This window comes from Etheostoma cragini, chromosome 10 (assembly GCF_013103735.1).
Source record: "Etheostoma cragini isolate CJK2018 chromosome 10, CSU_Ecrag_1.0, whole genome shotgun sequence".
Classification (NCBI taxonomy): Eukaryota; Metazoa; Chordata; class Actinopteri; order Perciformes; family Percidae; genus Etheostoma; species Etheostoma cragini.
The window spans coordinates 18,193,661-18,211,435 of NC_048416.1; the positions used below are offsets into that span (position 1 = coordinate 18,193,661).

Consider the following 17,775-nt stretch of genomic DNA (forward strand, 5'->3'; position numbering starts at 1 on the left):
AATCACTTTACTTATATGCATTTAACACAAGCTTCAAATCTAAGTTATTGCAGTGTCATCGTTCTTTCGCCTTAGCGTGTTACCTGGAGAACAACATGCAACCCTGCAGTTTGTTGGAGGTGCATGAGAAGAATAACTCATCTTCTCGAACAACTGTCACACTACCAGGACTCTCCTGAACACCCAGGTAAAGATCCTGAACCTGGCCAGCCAGATTCAGAGCTGGGCTCTGGGTCATCTCATCAGTCTGCTGTTGGTTTGACTGTGACCGTCTGACAGCCGATATCTGGTCCAGGGTCTGACTCGGTTTGTCTGTGTTGGAAAGGAACTGGTCAAATGTTGGTGCTGGTTGGGAGGCAAGTTTCCACATAAGAAGCTCTCCGGCCTGCTGCTGGGTCTCCGCAGAGAGAGTCCGTAGCCTCATCTGCAGCTCCTCCACCTGGACAGGAGTGGAAGGACAGATTACATCAAGCAGACGTTCAAAATAAAAACTCACTTGGAAAGAATACAAATCATTTACAAGGTAATGCAGAAACTGGGAACAATTTTATGTTTGTGAAAAATAAATAAGATGGATGTTTTCCTATTCTGATTTCCCAGTGAAGGCTATCAATGTCTACATCACAAAGTCCATTATATAGTAAAGTTTCCTCTTTATGTTAATTACTTAAACTGTTTTTGTCACCTTTTCTTCATTAAACATGTCAAATTAGATCAATGTTGTGATATTAAGAGGTAGTACACTGTCACTACCTGTTGCTGTAGGCGGTTGATCTGAAGCTCAGATGCTGCCTCCAGCTCTTCAACCTTTGTAATCCTCCCATCTTCCCTCCTCTTCGCATCCTGCACCAGTGTCTGCCGTGCGTCAGTGCTGATGTCATTCGGCACACTGAGTGACCTCTGCTCCAACAAGCAGGCCAGAGCAGCATTTCCTGTGTTTTGGCTTTGCGTGGCTGGGTCTTCTTGGTTTTTACCGTCAATGTGTAATAATGGGGTCCTGGTGTCTAAGACAGTCAAGCCCTCTATTCTTTGTTTTAGCAGCTGATTCTCCTGTTGGAGAGCAAGGAGTTCTGCAACCATGTTTGCGGTTTCTTGACCGCACTCGGTCTCACCCATCACACATGCAGAGTCATGGTTACTCTGAGTCTTGGGCTGAGCGCTTGGATGTTGTTCCCCTGACCATAGTGCTTCACTGTCTGATTTGTCACTATTAGGTGTTGGTCTTTCAGCATCAGATGTCACAATTTCTAGTTGATCTGTATCTTTCTGTGGATCAGAGTCACCTTCGGCCAGAGAGTTTGTAGTAAGGGTTAGGTTGACAGCAGTTTTCTTTTCCTGGTTTGCCTGAAGCCTTAAGCTCTCCACCAACCTCTCATCTTGTGTCTCTTTTTTTTGTTCTCCATCCTCCACCACTTTGACCATCTTCTCATGTCTTCTTTTCTTCTCCGCTCCCTCTTTTTCAGCCTTGAGCGCATCCAGCTCTTGCTTGTAGTGCTGCAGTTCCTCTCCCTGGATAAGGCGGGTACTCTCCTTCTCTTGCAACTCAACTAAAAGACCAGAGATGTACTGACTCTGCTTCTCAAAAGCTGTGGTTAGCTGCTTTGTCTGACACGTCACCTAAGAAGAAAATAAAAGGACACACAAATAGAAAACACGTTGAAGATAAATGGGTAATAAGCCACTACAGCCAAACCTTTACTGTGTTTTAAGAACAGCTACACAGCCCATTTTAAAAGACAAACCTAAGAATGCTCAAGTTTCAGTGTTGACAAGACTCTGTTGAAAAAGTTGTATGCTTCCTTTATTGAATCAGTTGAAACATTTGCTAATATCTATTGATTTGGGACCCTCAATCTACAAACCAAAGCCTAATAGGAAGATTTGTGAGAGCATGCCTTAAAGTCACTGCTGTGCATTTAAATTATCTTTACCACCTGTAAACGAGGGTTACACAGAAACATCAGATCCTCTTACTGGACTCCCACTGCCGTTTACACAAAGAGTTGTATTTGCTTCCATCAGGACGGAAGTTTATTTCCTTTGGTGGCAATAACAAATATATTAAGTTTTTATTGCATCAACTATTGGCCTTTTTAACAATAGGTAATTTGGCCTGGTCCCCCAGTTTGTGGCTTCTTTTTCTCACTGGTTTCTTCAATGGTTTTGGTGAAATTAGGCAATGCCAGTGATGTTGGCACTAACTTGTTTACTGTTCTTCTTTATTTATTGTTTCTTTATGTTTTATTGACTTCTGCACTGAGTGGCTAGCTGCTTTCATAAAACAGCATTTATTAAGTCATGTCTATTCAACAATAACCTTAATAGTATTCCTCTACATCATTTGGCTATCAAAACCTAGGTATCACAGTCAATAAGTGACATAAGTGTAAAACTTAGATGGAGATGACTACTTACAATGCAAGTGTTATGATTTAGTATCTAACAGTTTTTAGTATCTTATCAATATAAAGTGTTTAACTCTGGCTAGACAAGCCTAAGTACTAAACTGCATGTCCCATCACATCACTTACCTGGCTTTGCAGGGCCTCCAGTTTAACCTGGTACTGGTTAGCACGTTCTCTCTCTTTTGTATTCTCCTTCATCAGGCGTTCTACCTCTTTTGTCAAATCTGAGAAGGCTGGCTCAACATTTGAGAGGTCGGAAAGTGACCTTTTGTGGTCTGACATGGAAGACCCTTTCAGGTAGTTTTGTCTGTCATCTTCCAGAGCTGAGCATTCTGGATCTATCACTGTTTGCTCTTCCTGGATGAGATCTGCTGTGGCCTGAGATACGAGTATGTTGCGTTGGTTGGTGGACTGGCAGAAGAGGAGGTTCATTTCTGGCGAAGGGAGGAGCTTGTTGTCGCAGCAAACAATGTTGGAGTTGAGCTCATCATCATCATCATGTAGTGTCAGGTACGTCAGCTGGCTGTTGGCAACTGAGAGTTTATCCTCGTGCAGTGAGTCTTCTTCTCTGCTGCACTTCAGTTCTTCCAATTCAACTTTGAGTTCTTCCAGTTTCTTGCTCAACTCCTCCTTTACATCTATGTCTGTGTTTATTTGGTTTCTCTCTTCTTGTTCTAAAGCAAGCTGGGCTTTCACCTCCATCAGCTGTTTCTTTAGCTGAATATTAAGTTCTATCAATTTATTCTCCCGGTCTTCTAGTGCTTTGTTTTTCTCCTCCTCCTCTTGCTCCTTCCTTTCTATCTCCTCCCTTTCTCTTTTCATCTCTGTCTCCAATGACAACATGGCCTTCCTTAACCTTTCTGTCTCAGTCCTCTCACTCTCCAGCTGTGCCCTCCATTCCTTTTCTTTCTCGTCTTTATCCACATCTTGGCTAGCACGTTTGCGGCTGAGTTGTTTGAGCCGGGTCCTGGCTTCTGTCTCGGCGTGTCGTTGGGCTTCTAGGTCCTCAAGACGTTTTTGCAGTTCTTCTCGTGCATCATATAGCTCTGAACGCAGTGTGGCATTCTCCCTCTTGAGGTCTTCAAAAGCCTTGAGAGGAGTATTTTCAGAAGAACCATCCATAGAGGTGTTAGTGGGCATACCAGCAGCAGAGTGAGAGAGACTAGAGACTACTTGATCAAACGTGGAGTGCTCGTTTGTCCCAGAGCTGTCACTCTCTATTCCCTCATTTCTGCTTTTGTTCTCATCGTTACTTCTTCTTCTGTGTTCCCTTTGTAAACACTCAGAGGCTGGAATGATAAGGTTGCTGATGTCTTCCGAGTCGATGCCTTCTCCCGGTTCTCTGTCAGATGGGTACGATGCCGCACTCTCTGCCCTTCTCTTATCCACATCCTCTTCCCGCTTTTGCTCGACTAGGTTGGCGGTGCTGGGTCCCTTGATGTGAGTTGATGGTCGAGAATGAAGAGAGTAAGAAGTTTGAGAGGAGAAACTCTGTCCAACAGGGCAAAACTGGACAGGTTGTTGAGGGGGTGCTGGAACAGTATGTTGCGCTGGAGTTAAAAGAAAATAATTACAAACAGCAGATCAAAAGATTAAAGAAGTTACTGTTTAAAGTTTTAACTATAGACCACGTAGGCATTAAGAAAGTATAGGCTGGAGGAAAAGCAGTAAAGACAAAGCTTCTTTTCATCAAGTGTGCTACTGGAATAGTTGTTGGTTATTTGCATTTGAGAAAATGGATGTTACATTATTGACCAGTAGGTGGCAGCACCGAGATACATGGCATGTATTGTACAGCATTCATGAATGTCAAGTACTCATTAGGACTTGACCACTTAAATAATGAATGTGAAATGTTTCCAACTCTAAGTTTATCAACAGGTTGGCATCCATCGAAGGACACTGGTTTAAGCCTGTGTCAACAAGTATTTTTACATAATTACCATCTGTACAAATCAAATGATATTTGTCTTTTATCCCACCCACAGCTCGCTCCTCACCCTGCAGTTCTTTGAGGAGACGAAGGGTGTCGGCTCGCTCCTCTGCAAGTCTCCTCCCCTCCTCCTCCAGACCTTGCTCTCTCTTCCTGCTCTGCTCCAGACTCACTGCCACACTCTCTGCCTCACGCAGAGCTTCCTAATGATAGGGTAAAAAATACAAATAACGTAGACTGAATCCATTGAAATGTTCAGATTAGTTGCAGTGCTCCGGTGATCCTTTATTATCCATAACAATTGTCTGTTTTGAGAAAGAATTTCCAAATGTGTGTCTGTTGACATTAAAGCCTCTACATAAGCCTCTCTTCAATAAACAGAAGTCCATGATCAGGTGGATTGCTTTAAAACTATTTAAGAAGCAGGTATAATTCTGCTGTAAGTTTAAATTGGATTTGCATCTGTCTGGGTATTTGTATTTGTGCAGCAGCACTTCCAAATAAACAATTTTTGTAAAACTTTTGTATTGACAGCTATACACAGTGTAGCAATAGCAACAAACCACAGACAAACAAGTCACAGATTAAGGCAGCATTAATGCTCATGATGCAAGCTGGTATACTTGTAATGAATAGAGCCTGACCGATTTTAAGGCGATTTTTTTCCCCCTAACATTAGTTATTTGCAGTTATTTATGAGTTTTCACTCCTAAAAATAAGAAAAATCGGTGTTGCCAACAGGGACGTTGGCTACACCAACAATCATAACAGGTTTGACAGTCCGTTTTTTTAAATTGGCCATTATAAATGCCAATACAGATAGATTGGAAAAAATGCCTACTATTGGCCAATAATATCAGTCCGCCGATATATCCGTCGGGTTCTAGTAATGAATTGCCACAAAAACTACTCTGGAGTGTTATATCCTCTGCTGCGTGGCTGTACCAAGCTTCTGAAAATGGTTTACTTGTGTGCAAGTTCAGCAGTTCACCATCCAGAACCATAATAATAGTAATTGCACATTTTTTTTTAGTACAGTAGAATCTAGGTTATTTCCTTGCCATAGGAACAGGGGAGGCAATTTAATAAATTAATATCAGACAACTCATCTTCTTAGCTCTGTGAAATGAAACACCCACATATATACCTTAAGTATACCATAATAATGCAGCTGGATGATTGAATAAGCCACAATTTACACATAACTAATTTACAGTTTACTTATTATAAAACCATGGACCGACATATAGCCCATTAAGATGCTTTAAAAAAATGTATGGAGTTAATTTTATACCCACAGCTAATGAATAATTAAATAAAGTGTGTGTGTGTGTGTGTTACCGTTAGTTTGGCTTGTGTCTGTGCCTCTTTCTTCTGGCTCTCCTGCAGCTGCCCCTCGGTCCACTTTAGTTTCTCTTTCAGAGTGTCCAACTCTTTGTCCAATGCCTGCTTCTGTAGAGACAGCTGATAAAGGATATTATGACTCAGTGGCTAATAGAAACTAAAAAAAATTCATCAAAAGAGATTGGAGGGAAAGGGTATTAAAACAAAAAAGATAAGGTAAAAATAACAAAGAATAAATAATGAAATTAATGGATGTTGTTGTAGCAGCAGGAATCGGGACCAGTGAGGGGGAAGCAGGAGAACAATCAGGCGATCAATAGCGAGCATAAGCTGTGTCTAATGTCTAACTCTCCGGGGAAAGTAATGAAGACTAAAAAAGCTGATCGGCTTCCCACCAGTGCTCATACGAAATTCTCATGTCATGGTACATGTGAACAGTGTTCAAGGTAGTGCTTTACTGGAGTGCTGCTGTAGAAGATTACTGATTCAATTTTAGTTATCACATTACATTTACTAAACCAACAAATTAGTTACTTTATTCAGCCTTTTTAGATTCATTATTGTTGTGTCTTATGTTACCTTCATTACTTCATTCCCAGGGATCTATTCTTGGTCCTATTCTTTTTGCACTGTACCTCCTTCCACTTGGAATAGTTTTTAAAAAGCATGGCATCTCCTATCATCTTTATGCTGATGATTGTCAAATTTATATACCAAATCAAAAAGCAGGAAGGCAGCTCCCTGACACCCCTACTTAACTGTTTAAATGACGTCAAAGCGTGGTTAGCCCAAAATCTTTTAAAACTAAATGAGAGTAAAACTGAGATCATGCAGTTTGGCCCCACTAACTCTACGATAAACTTGGGCCCCCTCAGTGATTTTGTGCATCCTGTTGTAACTAACCTTGGGGTAAAAATAGACAGTGATTTTAAACTTGACAAACAAATAAATGCAGTTGTGAAATCTAGTTTTTATCATCTTTGTCTTTTAGCCAAAGTTAAACCGTTTTTGTCTTTTAACAGTTTTGAACAAGCTATACATGCTTTTATTTCTTCTCGATTAGACTACTGTAATGCACTTTATTTCGGTATAAGTCACAAAGCACTTTCACGCTTACAGTTAGTCCAAAATTCAGCAGCACGTCTTTTAACTGGAACTAAAAAGCGCGCTCATATAAGTCCAATTCTTGCTTCATTGCACCGGCTTCATGTACGTTTTAGGATTGATTTTAAGATTTTATTGTTTGTTTTTAAAGCTGTGAATGGACTGGCCCCAACATATATCTCAGACCTCATCCAGATTTATAGGCCGGCGCGATCACTGAGGTCAGAGAGCCAGCTCCAGCTTGTGGTCCCAAAGACGAGACTTAAAACTCTGGGGGACAGGGCCTTTTCTGTGGTTGGACCTAAACTCTGGAATGCTCTGCCCCTCCATGTCCGAACAGCCCCAACAGTTGAGTGTTTTAAGTCTCGTCTTAAGACACATTTTTATTCTTTGGCTTTTAACTCCATGTGAGTTGTGTGGTCCTCTGATGGCTCTCACTGTTTTATTGTATTTTAGTATTTATTATTTTTATCTATTTTTTATCTTTTTAAACCAGATGCTCTTATTTTGTTTTACAATATTTTACATTAATTGTTTTGTATGTTTGAGTTTTCTGTGCAGCACTTTGGTAACTTTGTGTTTGTAAAATGTGCTATACAAATAAAGTGGATTGAATTGTATTCATGTCACGTTGAAAAAAGCAACATGTACAGTTATTGCACATTAAATGGCAAACAAGGTGGCAGTTCAACGCTGTAGGATTTGACTTATACTCTAAAGAAGGTTTTTGGTGTGGTCATAAGGTAGACAACTTCTGCCACTAATATGGGCTTAATTCTACAACATTCATTGACCCAATAATTCTAATTATGACAAGAACAGTAAATTTAGTGATTGACGCTCATGTCATATAATGTAATCGGCTGAACTACTTTTCTCAGAAAATAGTTCATTATGGCTTTGTCATTTGCGTGCAACTTGAGCCGTGTAAATGTGTCACTTTGGTCACAAACTGTGCTTCTTTTGTGTGTATAAGATTTTAAGGGACACTGCAGGTAGAATGAATGCTCACTTTTCATTTTTTTGTTGAGGGGCTCACACTTGTTTTGAGATTAAACTTTGTATTATTGTTTTGCTGATACAAAAATAAACACCACAGCATTCCTTCACGTAAAGGGTATCGAAAAAGAAACAACACCACCATGTTTTCAAGCGCAAACACATTCCTCAATCTCTATATTCATGCAACTTGCCTCAACACACCATCATACAAAACTTCATCTACCATCATCCTTATTCTGCAGCCACGCCTTTACACCTCCTTTACTATAAAATGTTGACCATTTCTCACACACAAGTTATGAGTTGTTTTCACGCTTCTATAACCAAAGCATTCTGGACCTTCAAACGTATTCACACGGTCATTACCTTCGCAGCTCAACCTTTCCACTGGGGAGAAACCAAGAGGAGAGGACGAAGCAGCAAGAACAGGGTGGGGGGAAAACAGAAACACAGAGGGCAAAAGAGTGAAACAGAGAGTGAGAGAAAACAACAAGGGAAAGAAGCAAGCGTGGGAAAAGAAGCAAGATAAGTTTATTGACCTTTGGATTGAATAATACAAGTCCCAGGAGAAAGAGAGAGGGAGAAAGGACAGAGACAAAGAAAAAGAAAAATGCTATAAAACTGATCAGACATGAGAAGTGAAATAGAAACATTATGTATATTTTGCCCAGTTTCCAGTGTTATCTTAGTAAATGTGTTTGTATGAAAAAGCATATTAGAAGGCTAGTTTGCCTCGTTCATTTGTATGACTTTGTGCACCTTGTGTGTATATTTACCTTGTCAGCCTGGGCCTGCAGGGCATTGTGGAGCGTCCTGGCCTGCTGGAGCTCCTGGTTGAGCTTATTCACTTCCTGCTGATGCTGCTTCTCCAGACACTGCCTCTCCTTCTGAAGCTCCGTCAAATCCTGTAAAATAAAAAAAATATTTTTTCTAACAGTGGAACAAAATAAAAAGCAAGTTGGAGACGAATCGCCAAATGTCTTCTTTTAATTCTCTCAATCTGTCTTCTGTCCATTTCCCCCATTCATCAATCTCACCCTCTGATGTTGTTTCTCCAGCTCCTTAGAGCGTTGTTGGTGTTGCAGTCGGCTGCTCTCAGCATTTTGCCTCTGACACTTCAGCTCCTCTTGCAGCTGCTTCAGCCTCTTCTCTGATCCTGATGCCTTCCACACAAACATGTTCTCTTTAATATTGACAACAAGACAACTTTGTGTGCACATTTGTTTCTTTGTATATGTCAGTCACTTCTCTAAATCTATTTTATTGACTCGCTTTTAAGTAATGTGTTTAGGGATGTAACGATAACGGTGAACCGCGGTAGAAATGTTGATGGTTACAATTACCCTTTTCATTTATAATATACGTATTATTGCTGTGGATTATCACGCTGTGGAAACCCTGTGTTTAATCCTTTCCCGCTACCCGAGGCTCCTGAAGATGCCGCACTGTGTAGGCTACAACATGTTTTTTTTTCTTTAAGTTGGAATCATGTAGGAAGGAGAAGATGACATCACTCAGGACATTTATCAACCTTGTAAAAAAGCTGATGGTAGTTGGGGCGGCCTCTAGCTCACCCAGTAAGAGCGTTTGCCCCATGTTGGCTGAGTCTTGCAGCGGCCCGGGTTAGAATACAACCTGCAGCCTTTTGCTGTGTGTCATCCCCCATGTCTATCCCCTTTTTCTGTCTATCCACTATTATAAAAAGGAAAACCCCCCCAAAAAATTATCTTAAAAAAAAAACATAGTTATGACAGTAACGCTCTCTCTCCCGAGCTGATTGACAAATCCGTGACGAGAGTCATCGTAGCTTGCTAAACTGTCATGGTTTTACTGCCTTGTTTTCTGTGTAAATGTTTACTACGTTTATTCATATTTAAATAAGTGTTCTGCTACAATGTGCATACATTTAGCCCTTGTTAAAACATGACCATTATTTGGAGAGCCAAAGATAGATAGACACACAGATAGATAGATATTATTGCCTTGATAATATTGCCGTTGCTGGGTTTCTTATTTACTTACAGCTGATAGATGTGCCGATTGTGTAATATTACTGGTGTAGCCACATGTTGATATTCAGTTTGTGCTTGGGTAATTTGCTAGCAACATGCAATCCATCCTAAGCCATGTGCTTAGCTATTAAAGGTGTATTACACTGTTTACCCTGTAATGGATATTTGTGCTGTAATAGTATTACAGATAAATTAATGTAAATATTTAGTTTTGGCAAAGTACATTGTTTGCCAAAGGTTTAGCTGTTACAAAATATTAGCTATATTGTTTATGGCAGAATAGAACAAGGGCACTGTTTTTCCAGCAACAACCTTTTTAAAGTGCCCGATAATATTGATTGTGTAATAAGTAAAATATGTTTGTTATTTTCAGAAAAGTCAAAGAGAAATGTTTTGACAAATATGGGCAACACCCATTATGTGACAAAAACAATAGGGCACATGGGAATTACAGAACATTAACACAATGAGTTTACAGTAGTAGTAGCACCACCAGTTGTATCAGCTGTGATAGTAGGTGTTTTTACCCGTTCTCTCTCCTGGGCCATGCCTGTGTGTGCCAGGCTGAGTTCGTCACGGGCTTTCTGAAGGCTGAGCTCCCTGGCCGTGAGCTCTTTTTTGCTTTGCACCACTTCGTTCTGAACAGACTTCAACATCCCGGCCTTTGCACACAGCTCCTCTTCCAGAGCAGATACACGACTCAGCACTGCTGATAAAGATGCTGGTGGATAGACCAAACACACACAGAGACATGTTGGTTATTAAGCTCATCAACTTACCTAAACACCTTTTAAGTACACCCCCGAGACAATTTTAAAATACAGAAATGAAAATTTCACATTTGAAACCCATGTGGGATTTAGGTGTGGCCTAAGAAAAACAACAAGAAATCAATACTTACAGGGGTACAAAGTTACATTAAGATTAGTAGATTGTTGTAATAGGGCTGCACAATTAATACATTTTGATCACGTGGAGGCTAGGTGTTCAGCCTTAGTTACCATGGTGATTTAACCCGGTAACAAGTGGTCCACCGTTATGATACACAAAACCCTGGGTTGAACCTGAAGTTACCTTGTTAACGCCAAAATCTTGCTTCATAGTACAGGTCAGATCAGGTCAGGTCCAGAACAGGTCTTACTTAGTACAGTTATCCAGTTAACTTAATTAATCCTGTTTTAGGACACATGCTGTTGGGCTGAGGCGTATGTTTATATTTTCAAACTGCAAATGGGCAACAGCCTGTTGTTCCATATTACCATGTTGACCATTTGACATCACTCACTGTCTGTCTCTGTCCTGTGGTCCTTCTCCTTCCCATAAACCCTCTGCTCCTGCTGGCCTTTACTGATGACATCAGCGCAGGGCGTCTGGGGAGCAGAGGGGGACGGTCTCCTGGATGCTGGCCTCGAGTCATCCCGTTCCCAAGGAAACACAGACAAGGGAGTAGAAGAGAAGGTGTCTGATTGGTCGGATGGATGGCGGTGGGGTGTGCTGTTGTTTTGGTGTCGTGGTAACGAGGCTGTGCCTACTTCGGAGAACTGGAGCTGCTGCTGAAGCAAGGACAACAGAAAGGATGAAGTAAAAAGGAGGGTGTGAGCCTTAACAGGATGTCAAACAAGAAACAACATTAGCAGACTTTACAAACAGGGCTTGAAGGATCAAGCTCTTTCACTTTGACTTAAACAGCATTTGACCGAAGAATTGCTGTTATGTCCTTGATGCTTCCGAGGTATAAATTTGACTCACATATTTGTGATTATGACAAATACTTTCTGAACAAAAGAAAGAGTGTGGAAGGTGAGAGGTAAGTCACAGATTAGGTGTGAAAAGTAAACTGCCACAATAGTTAAACAAACGCATCACAATATAATGAGTTTAGCAGTGAACAAGTAGGAAAAACTTGTTTTAAAAAGGATAATTCTGGTGAAATACTGTATTTTTTTTATTGTAAACAAATCCCATGAAAACATCATTTCATAGCCCATCTATCCCTCCGTAAACCAATGTCTGATCATGTGCCAGTCAGAGTAGTTCCCTGCAATAAGCTAAGCTAGCCGTGCAGCTTAGTTTCTAGATGTAGACAGTCACAGAGGACAGAGTAACAGGAGGAAAACTCAACAGATAGCAGTCAGTAATACATCAGTCTCAATGTTTACCAGTAAACGCAACATTTTGTCCCGTGTGTGTTGTTTTTCAGACAACAGCGGTGACCAGTGCTAGTTGGTGCTAGTAGTGTCTGTTAGCTGTAAGCGCCTCTAGGACGCACCGGTGCTAATGTCATCGCATCTGCTGCAATGTTGTTATATGGATATGATTTTGTTTTGCGTTACATGACCCATTTCGTCTGTAAAGCCGTGCCAGTGTTTGGATCTCTCCTCTACTCTCTCTCCTATTACTCTCTGCGCCCGCCACAGAGCGGCCGCCGGGCCACACTTCTGACATTTGTCTTCAGTTTTAATTTTTTATTAACACAGCTGTATATTGTTCAGTATGAGGGGCAAACCTGTATTTGTACCAGTGTTTCCGCGGGTAACTCTACTATCGCGGCCGCCACGGCGGAGAACACTCAATAAGTTATTGAATGCAACTAACTTCAGTTGGTAGAGTAACAGCGTGTGAGACGGAGCTGCTGGACCTGGGTGAGAGATGGGACCCAAGGCCAATATATAATAGTTCATAAAAATGCAGCGCAGTGACAATACAGACATTTCATACACACGACGTGTGTATCCGCCATTCGACCCGTGCTGGACCCATTCATAATGATCAGGCGTCGCTCTGTGAGTAGCGTCCATCATACTCCCTCTCGCAGTTATAAATAGCCTATGTGACGATAAAATTAGTTTTGGTTAAAATCTACAAATAATCGGGAGAATTGTGATCAAAATTTTGATCAAAATAATCATGATTATCATTTTGGCCATAATAGTACAGCCCTAGCCCTTACTGACATGTTCCTTCATTACGATAAACATGGATGGGCACTGTAGGTTAGTTTGAGTCAAACCCACATATCCAATCCTGCTACTTAACTACTCGCTAGTGCACCAAATCTGGAGCTGAAAATAGTCCATAAAGAATCCACAATGTACTCCTGTTTGAGCATAATTCGCTCAAAACTACAATGGACAGCTGTTTTTAGACATAACTGAGCTTTTTCCCCCCAAGAACTTGTGACATTTTTAACGATTGATGTCTTCAATAGAAACAAATGAGCTGAACCAAAGACATGTTAGGAAAGTCATAAAGCCTAGCTAAAGAAAGTGTATGTTGCTGTTAAACAAGAAGCAATGGAACAGTATTTAATTAGAAGTAAGTTAATTAGTGGAGGAAATAAAGGAAATATTGCAGCTTTAAGCTAACTGCCATTTTGGTCTTGAACTAGCCTATGCATAGCTCAGCATAAAAACATGCTGGTACTTACTCGGATGTGAAGCGGCCGACTCGGTCTTTCCTCTCTATGCTCTGACCTCTCCTGCTTTCTGCTCCCTACAGGGCAAAAACACAGCATATGGATTGGATGTGGTACCTAAAGCCAATTACGACAGCTGAACAGAACCAACAGCAGAAAAAAACAAAATGTTTACTGACATAAGAGGAAAGTCAATATAAGAGTTCTTAGACAGTGAAGGGTTAAGAATGGACAGTGGCTGAGGCAGTATATTTGTTCTTAATCTCTTCATTTGGGATTCATGCTGTTTTTCCAATTAATTTTCCAAACTATACAGTCAGGCTGGCCCCTAAAAAAGTTGAATATTCCAATCATCAGTCGGTGGCCCCTCAGTCAACTGAAACCCTTCAAGCTGAGGAATGGGTTTTTAGCTGTCTTTCAGAGGAGCGCTGTTCTCTGGGGTGAAATCGCTCCACTACGTTCAGTCATCCCTTCTGCTCGGTGAAGATGTCAATGACGAGTACAAGCCGCTGGGGAACCTGACTCAGGGTGAGTCTGAATGAGACGGAGGCAGCTGCCTGGGCATGGGTAACAGCCTGTGCCAGGTCTGGCTCTGAATAATAATGTTATATTTTGCCTTCTTCTTAAAAACTACTTAATATGATAGAGTCTTTGGCTTTCATTTGATGTAGTGTCAACAAAAAATGTCATTAGGGTAGTGTAAGCTATTTTATTGGGTCAGGGAAATGCATTCAATTTAAGTTGGACTTTTACTGTGAAGGGTAAACACAGAAAAGGTGAAGCTGTAGCATTATGCGTTGCTGTTATTATATGGGATTAAACAAAAGTGTGCTTTTCTCTATTTTTTTTTTTTTTTAAACCTTAGGCTATAGAAGTTAGCACACATTAACTCTGAGGGCTAACTTGGCATGTTTACTTTATCACGTAAAACTTTTTTCCACCCTGACCGTCTGAATATCTGATTAAAAAGGAAGAAATTGTTGATATTTAATAAAATATCAACATCCTAATCCAATTTGACTGACAAATTATGAGTCGGATGCAGCCCTATTATACAGTAATTCAATGAAAAGAAGAAACCACTAGAGAGAATGAACACAGGAGTCAGAAAGTTACAGGACTGTACCATTGTGTTCCCAGGGTGAGGTTGTATTCCAGCAGGGTGTAGAAAACAGAGTAGTATCTGCCGATCTGCTACTATTCTGAAGATTCTCCAGCTCTGCCTCCAGTCTGTCAGAGAGAGAGAGTGAGAGAGAGAATAAGAAACAGATGGAAAGAGATCTGTGGCTTCTAAATCATGACATCTAAAAATCAATCAAAACCTACAGTATATGTAGCAAAGGTATCAGGATATTTTTTTTTAAGAACTACAGTGGGTCATTTTCATTGGGGTCCATGAATGCCATTCCACTGGTTCTCACCTTTTGATTTCTTGGGTGAGTTTGTTGTTGAGGGTGCGAGCAGCATCACGCTGGCCCTCCAAAGAGCATACTTGGGCCTGCTTGGTCTGGAGTTCCTGGGTAAGGCGGTCACTGCTGGTCACTGCTGCCTTGGCCTCCTGTCGAACACTCTGGAGCTCTCTTTGCACACACTGGAGCTCCGCACGGGCCTCCTCATACTTGGCAGGGGAGGAAGAAACAAGGCACAATTAACCAGACTCTAACTTCACCTAACTTGATAAGGATATTTATTTAAAAGTAAATTTAGAAATATGCCATCATTTACAAGTGTTAGCCTAACCTTCACAGTCTGTTTTTCGAGGCTTGTTTGAATGTTGTCCAGTTGCAGCTGTTTCTGCTTGTTCTCTCTGGACAGTCGCTCCTGATGGACCTGCAACTCCTTCACCTTTTGCAGGACCCGTCCAGATAGCCCCACCGTCCAGTCCTCCTCAGCCCAGCTCATCTCTCTTTGCTTGGGCCTGACAGGGTGGGAATATAACATCAGCACAAAAACTCAAATACAAGTTAATTTTTACTTCTGGATATTTAGTTAGTCTGCATTAAAGGGTACTCTGAAAAACCCATTTCCTTTCTGTTCTAAAGGCCACTTGGTTTCTGAGGACTTATGATAGCCATTTGTGTTCAAATGCACGCATCCATGAGACAACCTGCTAGCTGACCTGTCCTATTTCTGCTCAACAGATCCAGAATCAGGAAGTTCCTGGAGCCATAAGAGTCTGTAGCTGGGGTAAAGAAACCAGCAACACAGTCTGAAACAAAGAGAAAGTACAGGCCTGTTAAGGAAGATGTTTGTAAGCTTTGTTTTCAATCATAAGTGCCTCTGGTTTTGTATCCTGTCTTGAATATGTTATGTTGCTAAGGCTTTAATCCTTCAGGGAGACGCTGGTTGTCACCGCTGGGCAGCTGTGACTCAGTTTTTTCCAACACAGACTGCATGCAATGTTCCAAGAGCACTTCCCAGTTAAAAATTAAATAACTTCTCTCAAACTTCTGCAACAACAGTTTTTGCTAAAAATTAAACAATTGCATGTGAATACAATTGTTTCACTTATTAGTTAGATCTGCAAAAACTGCATTTACTAGCACTTATATATGGGTTAACATCAACAAATGGATACAAACACAAGCAACAGACTGTAGGAATGAAGAAAAGCCTGATTTTGACATGCATGCACTCTAGCCTGAAGGCTAATAACATCATAACACCAGTCAGAGTTCCATTTCTGAAAACAAGAGAGGCAGAAATACTCAACTAAATGGGCAGATCTATTAGAGAAATAGGCTAGTCATTTTGACACAAAAACGGCTTCAAACGTTGTACAATAACACTTTTGTAGAGGGACTTGAAAAGAAGATAATACCAGAGACATTGAACCCCGAGTTGCCCCCAATGCTGCGCCATCGGAGTGTAAATGTGAGTGTTCACCTGATGAGCAGGTGGCCCCTTGTACGGCAGCCTCGGCTGTGTGAATGGTGAATGGTTTCTGTACTGTGTCAAAGCGCTTTGAGTAATTGTTAAGACTAGAAAAGCGCTATATAAATACAGTCCATTACTTACGGTACCTATCAAGACAGAGAGAGGCAGGTGTTCCCATGAGCTAGTAGACACTATGTACCTGCCACATCCCTTGTTGAATTCTGGCATGTTAATTAACATACAAATAAATAATTTGCCTAATTTAAATCTTTAAAAAAAAGATGCAGATTAGTATTTAATATCTGACCTCAGAGATACTAGCAAAATGAATCATATAAAGTATAATCATATAAAGTATATTTAAAAAATAATGATTACCTATCTTTGTCTTGAATCTATAAAGATGTATGTAACACATAGCACCTTCAAAAACAGTTTACAAATAGCTGGTACCGCAATTTTAAGATGGTCCCTAAGTACGGCTATTGCAACCGGAGTGTTGGATAGACATTCAGTTCTTTGCACTTTAAATTGCATCTTCATTTTTGGAGATTTTGAGTTAAAAATAAATGTAAGACGTCTAAATTTGCTCTCCAACATACCCTAAAACTGGGGGAATGTCAAACAGAGGAGAATTCTGGTCGATTTTAGCACGTAGCTCCGTTGTCTGAAAAATTTGGAGTGCTGTCAGTAGAGAGAAAAACTAAAACAATCGGTGCTGCCTACACCGTGTTATCCTCCTGCTAGAGTTAGCACCCAACCCAACAGGCGTAAACAGGGAAAGTTTTAAATGTGTTTTTAGCCTCTAAACATGTTCAAAATGTCATTACAAGTGCCTACCCATGTGCAATGATTCCTTTCCAGTGAAAACAGTGAATCTGACTGGTGTATATGTGAAAGAAGTGCATGAAAGTTGTGCTAATTCAGCTTTGGTAGTTCACTTGGAAGGAATCACTTCCCATGGGCAGGCACTTTTAATGACATTTTGTACATGTTAAGAGGATAAAAACCCATTTAAAACGTGCCCTGTTCAAGCCTGTTGGGTGCTAACGGTAGCAGGAGGATAACTTGGTGTAGGCAGCACCGACTGTTTTCGTTTTTTTCTCTACTGACAGCACTCCAAACTTACAAACAACAGAGTTACTTGTTGGAATCGACCGGAATTCTCCTTTAAGTATAGAAATCCAAAGGTTGGACCCTGGCCTGTGCTGTATCACGAGGTTCAAACAGAATAACGTTAACTGACAACTTCCATAAACTTTCAACTTAACGTCCACCATGAACACCACCACCGAGTTAGCCAGAACCGCACCATGACCAGCTGAGCCAGATCTTTTGTGCTTTGTCCATCAGCGGTAAGTGACTGACAACTAACCTAGCACTGATGCTACGAGCTAACCCAACACTAAAGCTACTTACCATTCACTTGAGCGTTAACGTAACAAAGGGCGCCAGCCGCCAGGGAGGCGCAGAGTCGTGACGCTGCTCTGATATCAACAGCCCAAGTTCTTCTCTACTCTACAAACCTTTGACCAGAACAACTGACCTAAACTGACAGTTTTCATATCTTAGACAAGAAGAAGCGCGCCCAGTTCAGCTGACAAGCCAAACAGTCATTGTGGCACGAGGAGGGGTGGGGGTCAATGACGTAGAAGGGGAATGTTTTGGGAAAAGTCCTCGCAG

General features: G+C 41.0%; 1 protein-coding gene across 7 annotated transcripts in view; it reads right to left on the reverse strand.

Annotated features, from left to right (window-relative positions):
- si:dkeyp-115e12.6 (centromere protein F) overlaps positions 1-17,738 on the reverse strand; it is a 23,887-nt gene extending 6,149 nt beyond the window's left edge. For 2 of the 7 annotated variants that reach the window (XM_034883434.1, XM_034883430.1), the window contains exons 1-16: positions 17,512-17,738; positions 15,335-15,424; positions 14,956-15,133; positions 14,637-14,833; positions 14,342-14,445; positions 13,228-13,292; positions 11,086-11,353; positions 10,328-10,521; positions 8,826-8,951; positions 8,565-8,693; positions 5,680-5,802; positions 4,406-4,541; positions 2,532-3,955; positions 754-1,617; positions 252-439; positions 84-212 (exon numbers count right to left, since the gene is read on the reverse strand). In XM_034883434.1, the coding sequence (XP_034739325.1) occupies positions 84-212; positions 252-439; positions 754-1,617; positions 2,532-3,955; positions 4,406-4,541; positions 5,680-5,802; positions 8,565-8,693; positions 8,826-8,951; positions 10,328-10,521; positions 11,086-11,353; positions 13,228-13,292; positions 14,342-14,445; positions 14,637-14,833; positions 14,956-15,117 (4,109 nt within the window). In that variant the 5' untranslated portion in view covers positions 15,118-15,133; positions 15,335-15,424; positions 17,512-17,738. The remainder of the gene's footprint in view (positions 1-83; positions 213-251; positions 440-753; positions 1,618-2,531; positions 3,956-4,405; positions 4,542-5,679; positions 5,803-8,564; positions 8,694-8,825; positions 8,952-10,327; positions 10,522-11,085; positions 11,354-13,227; positions 13,293-14,341; positions 14,446-14,636; positions 14,834-14,955; positions 15,134-15,334; positions 15,425-17,511) is intronic. The other 5 variants (XM_034883436.1, XM_034883437.1, XM_034883431.1 and 2 more) reach the window with 5 other exon arrangements.
- Between the last annotated feature and the right edge of the window lie 37 nt (positions 17,739-17,775).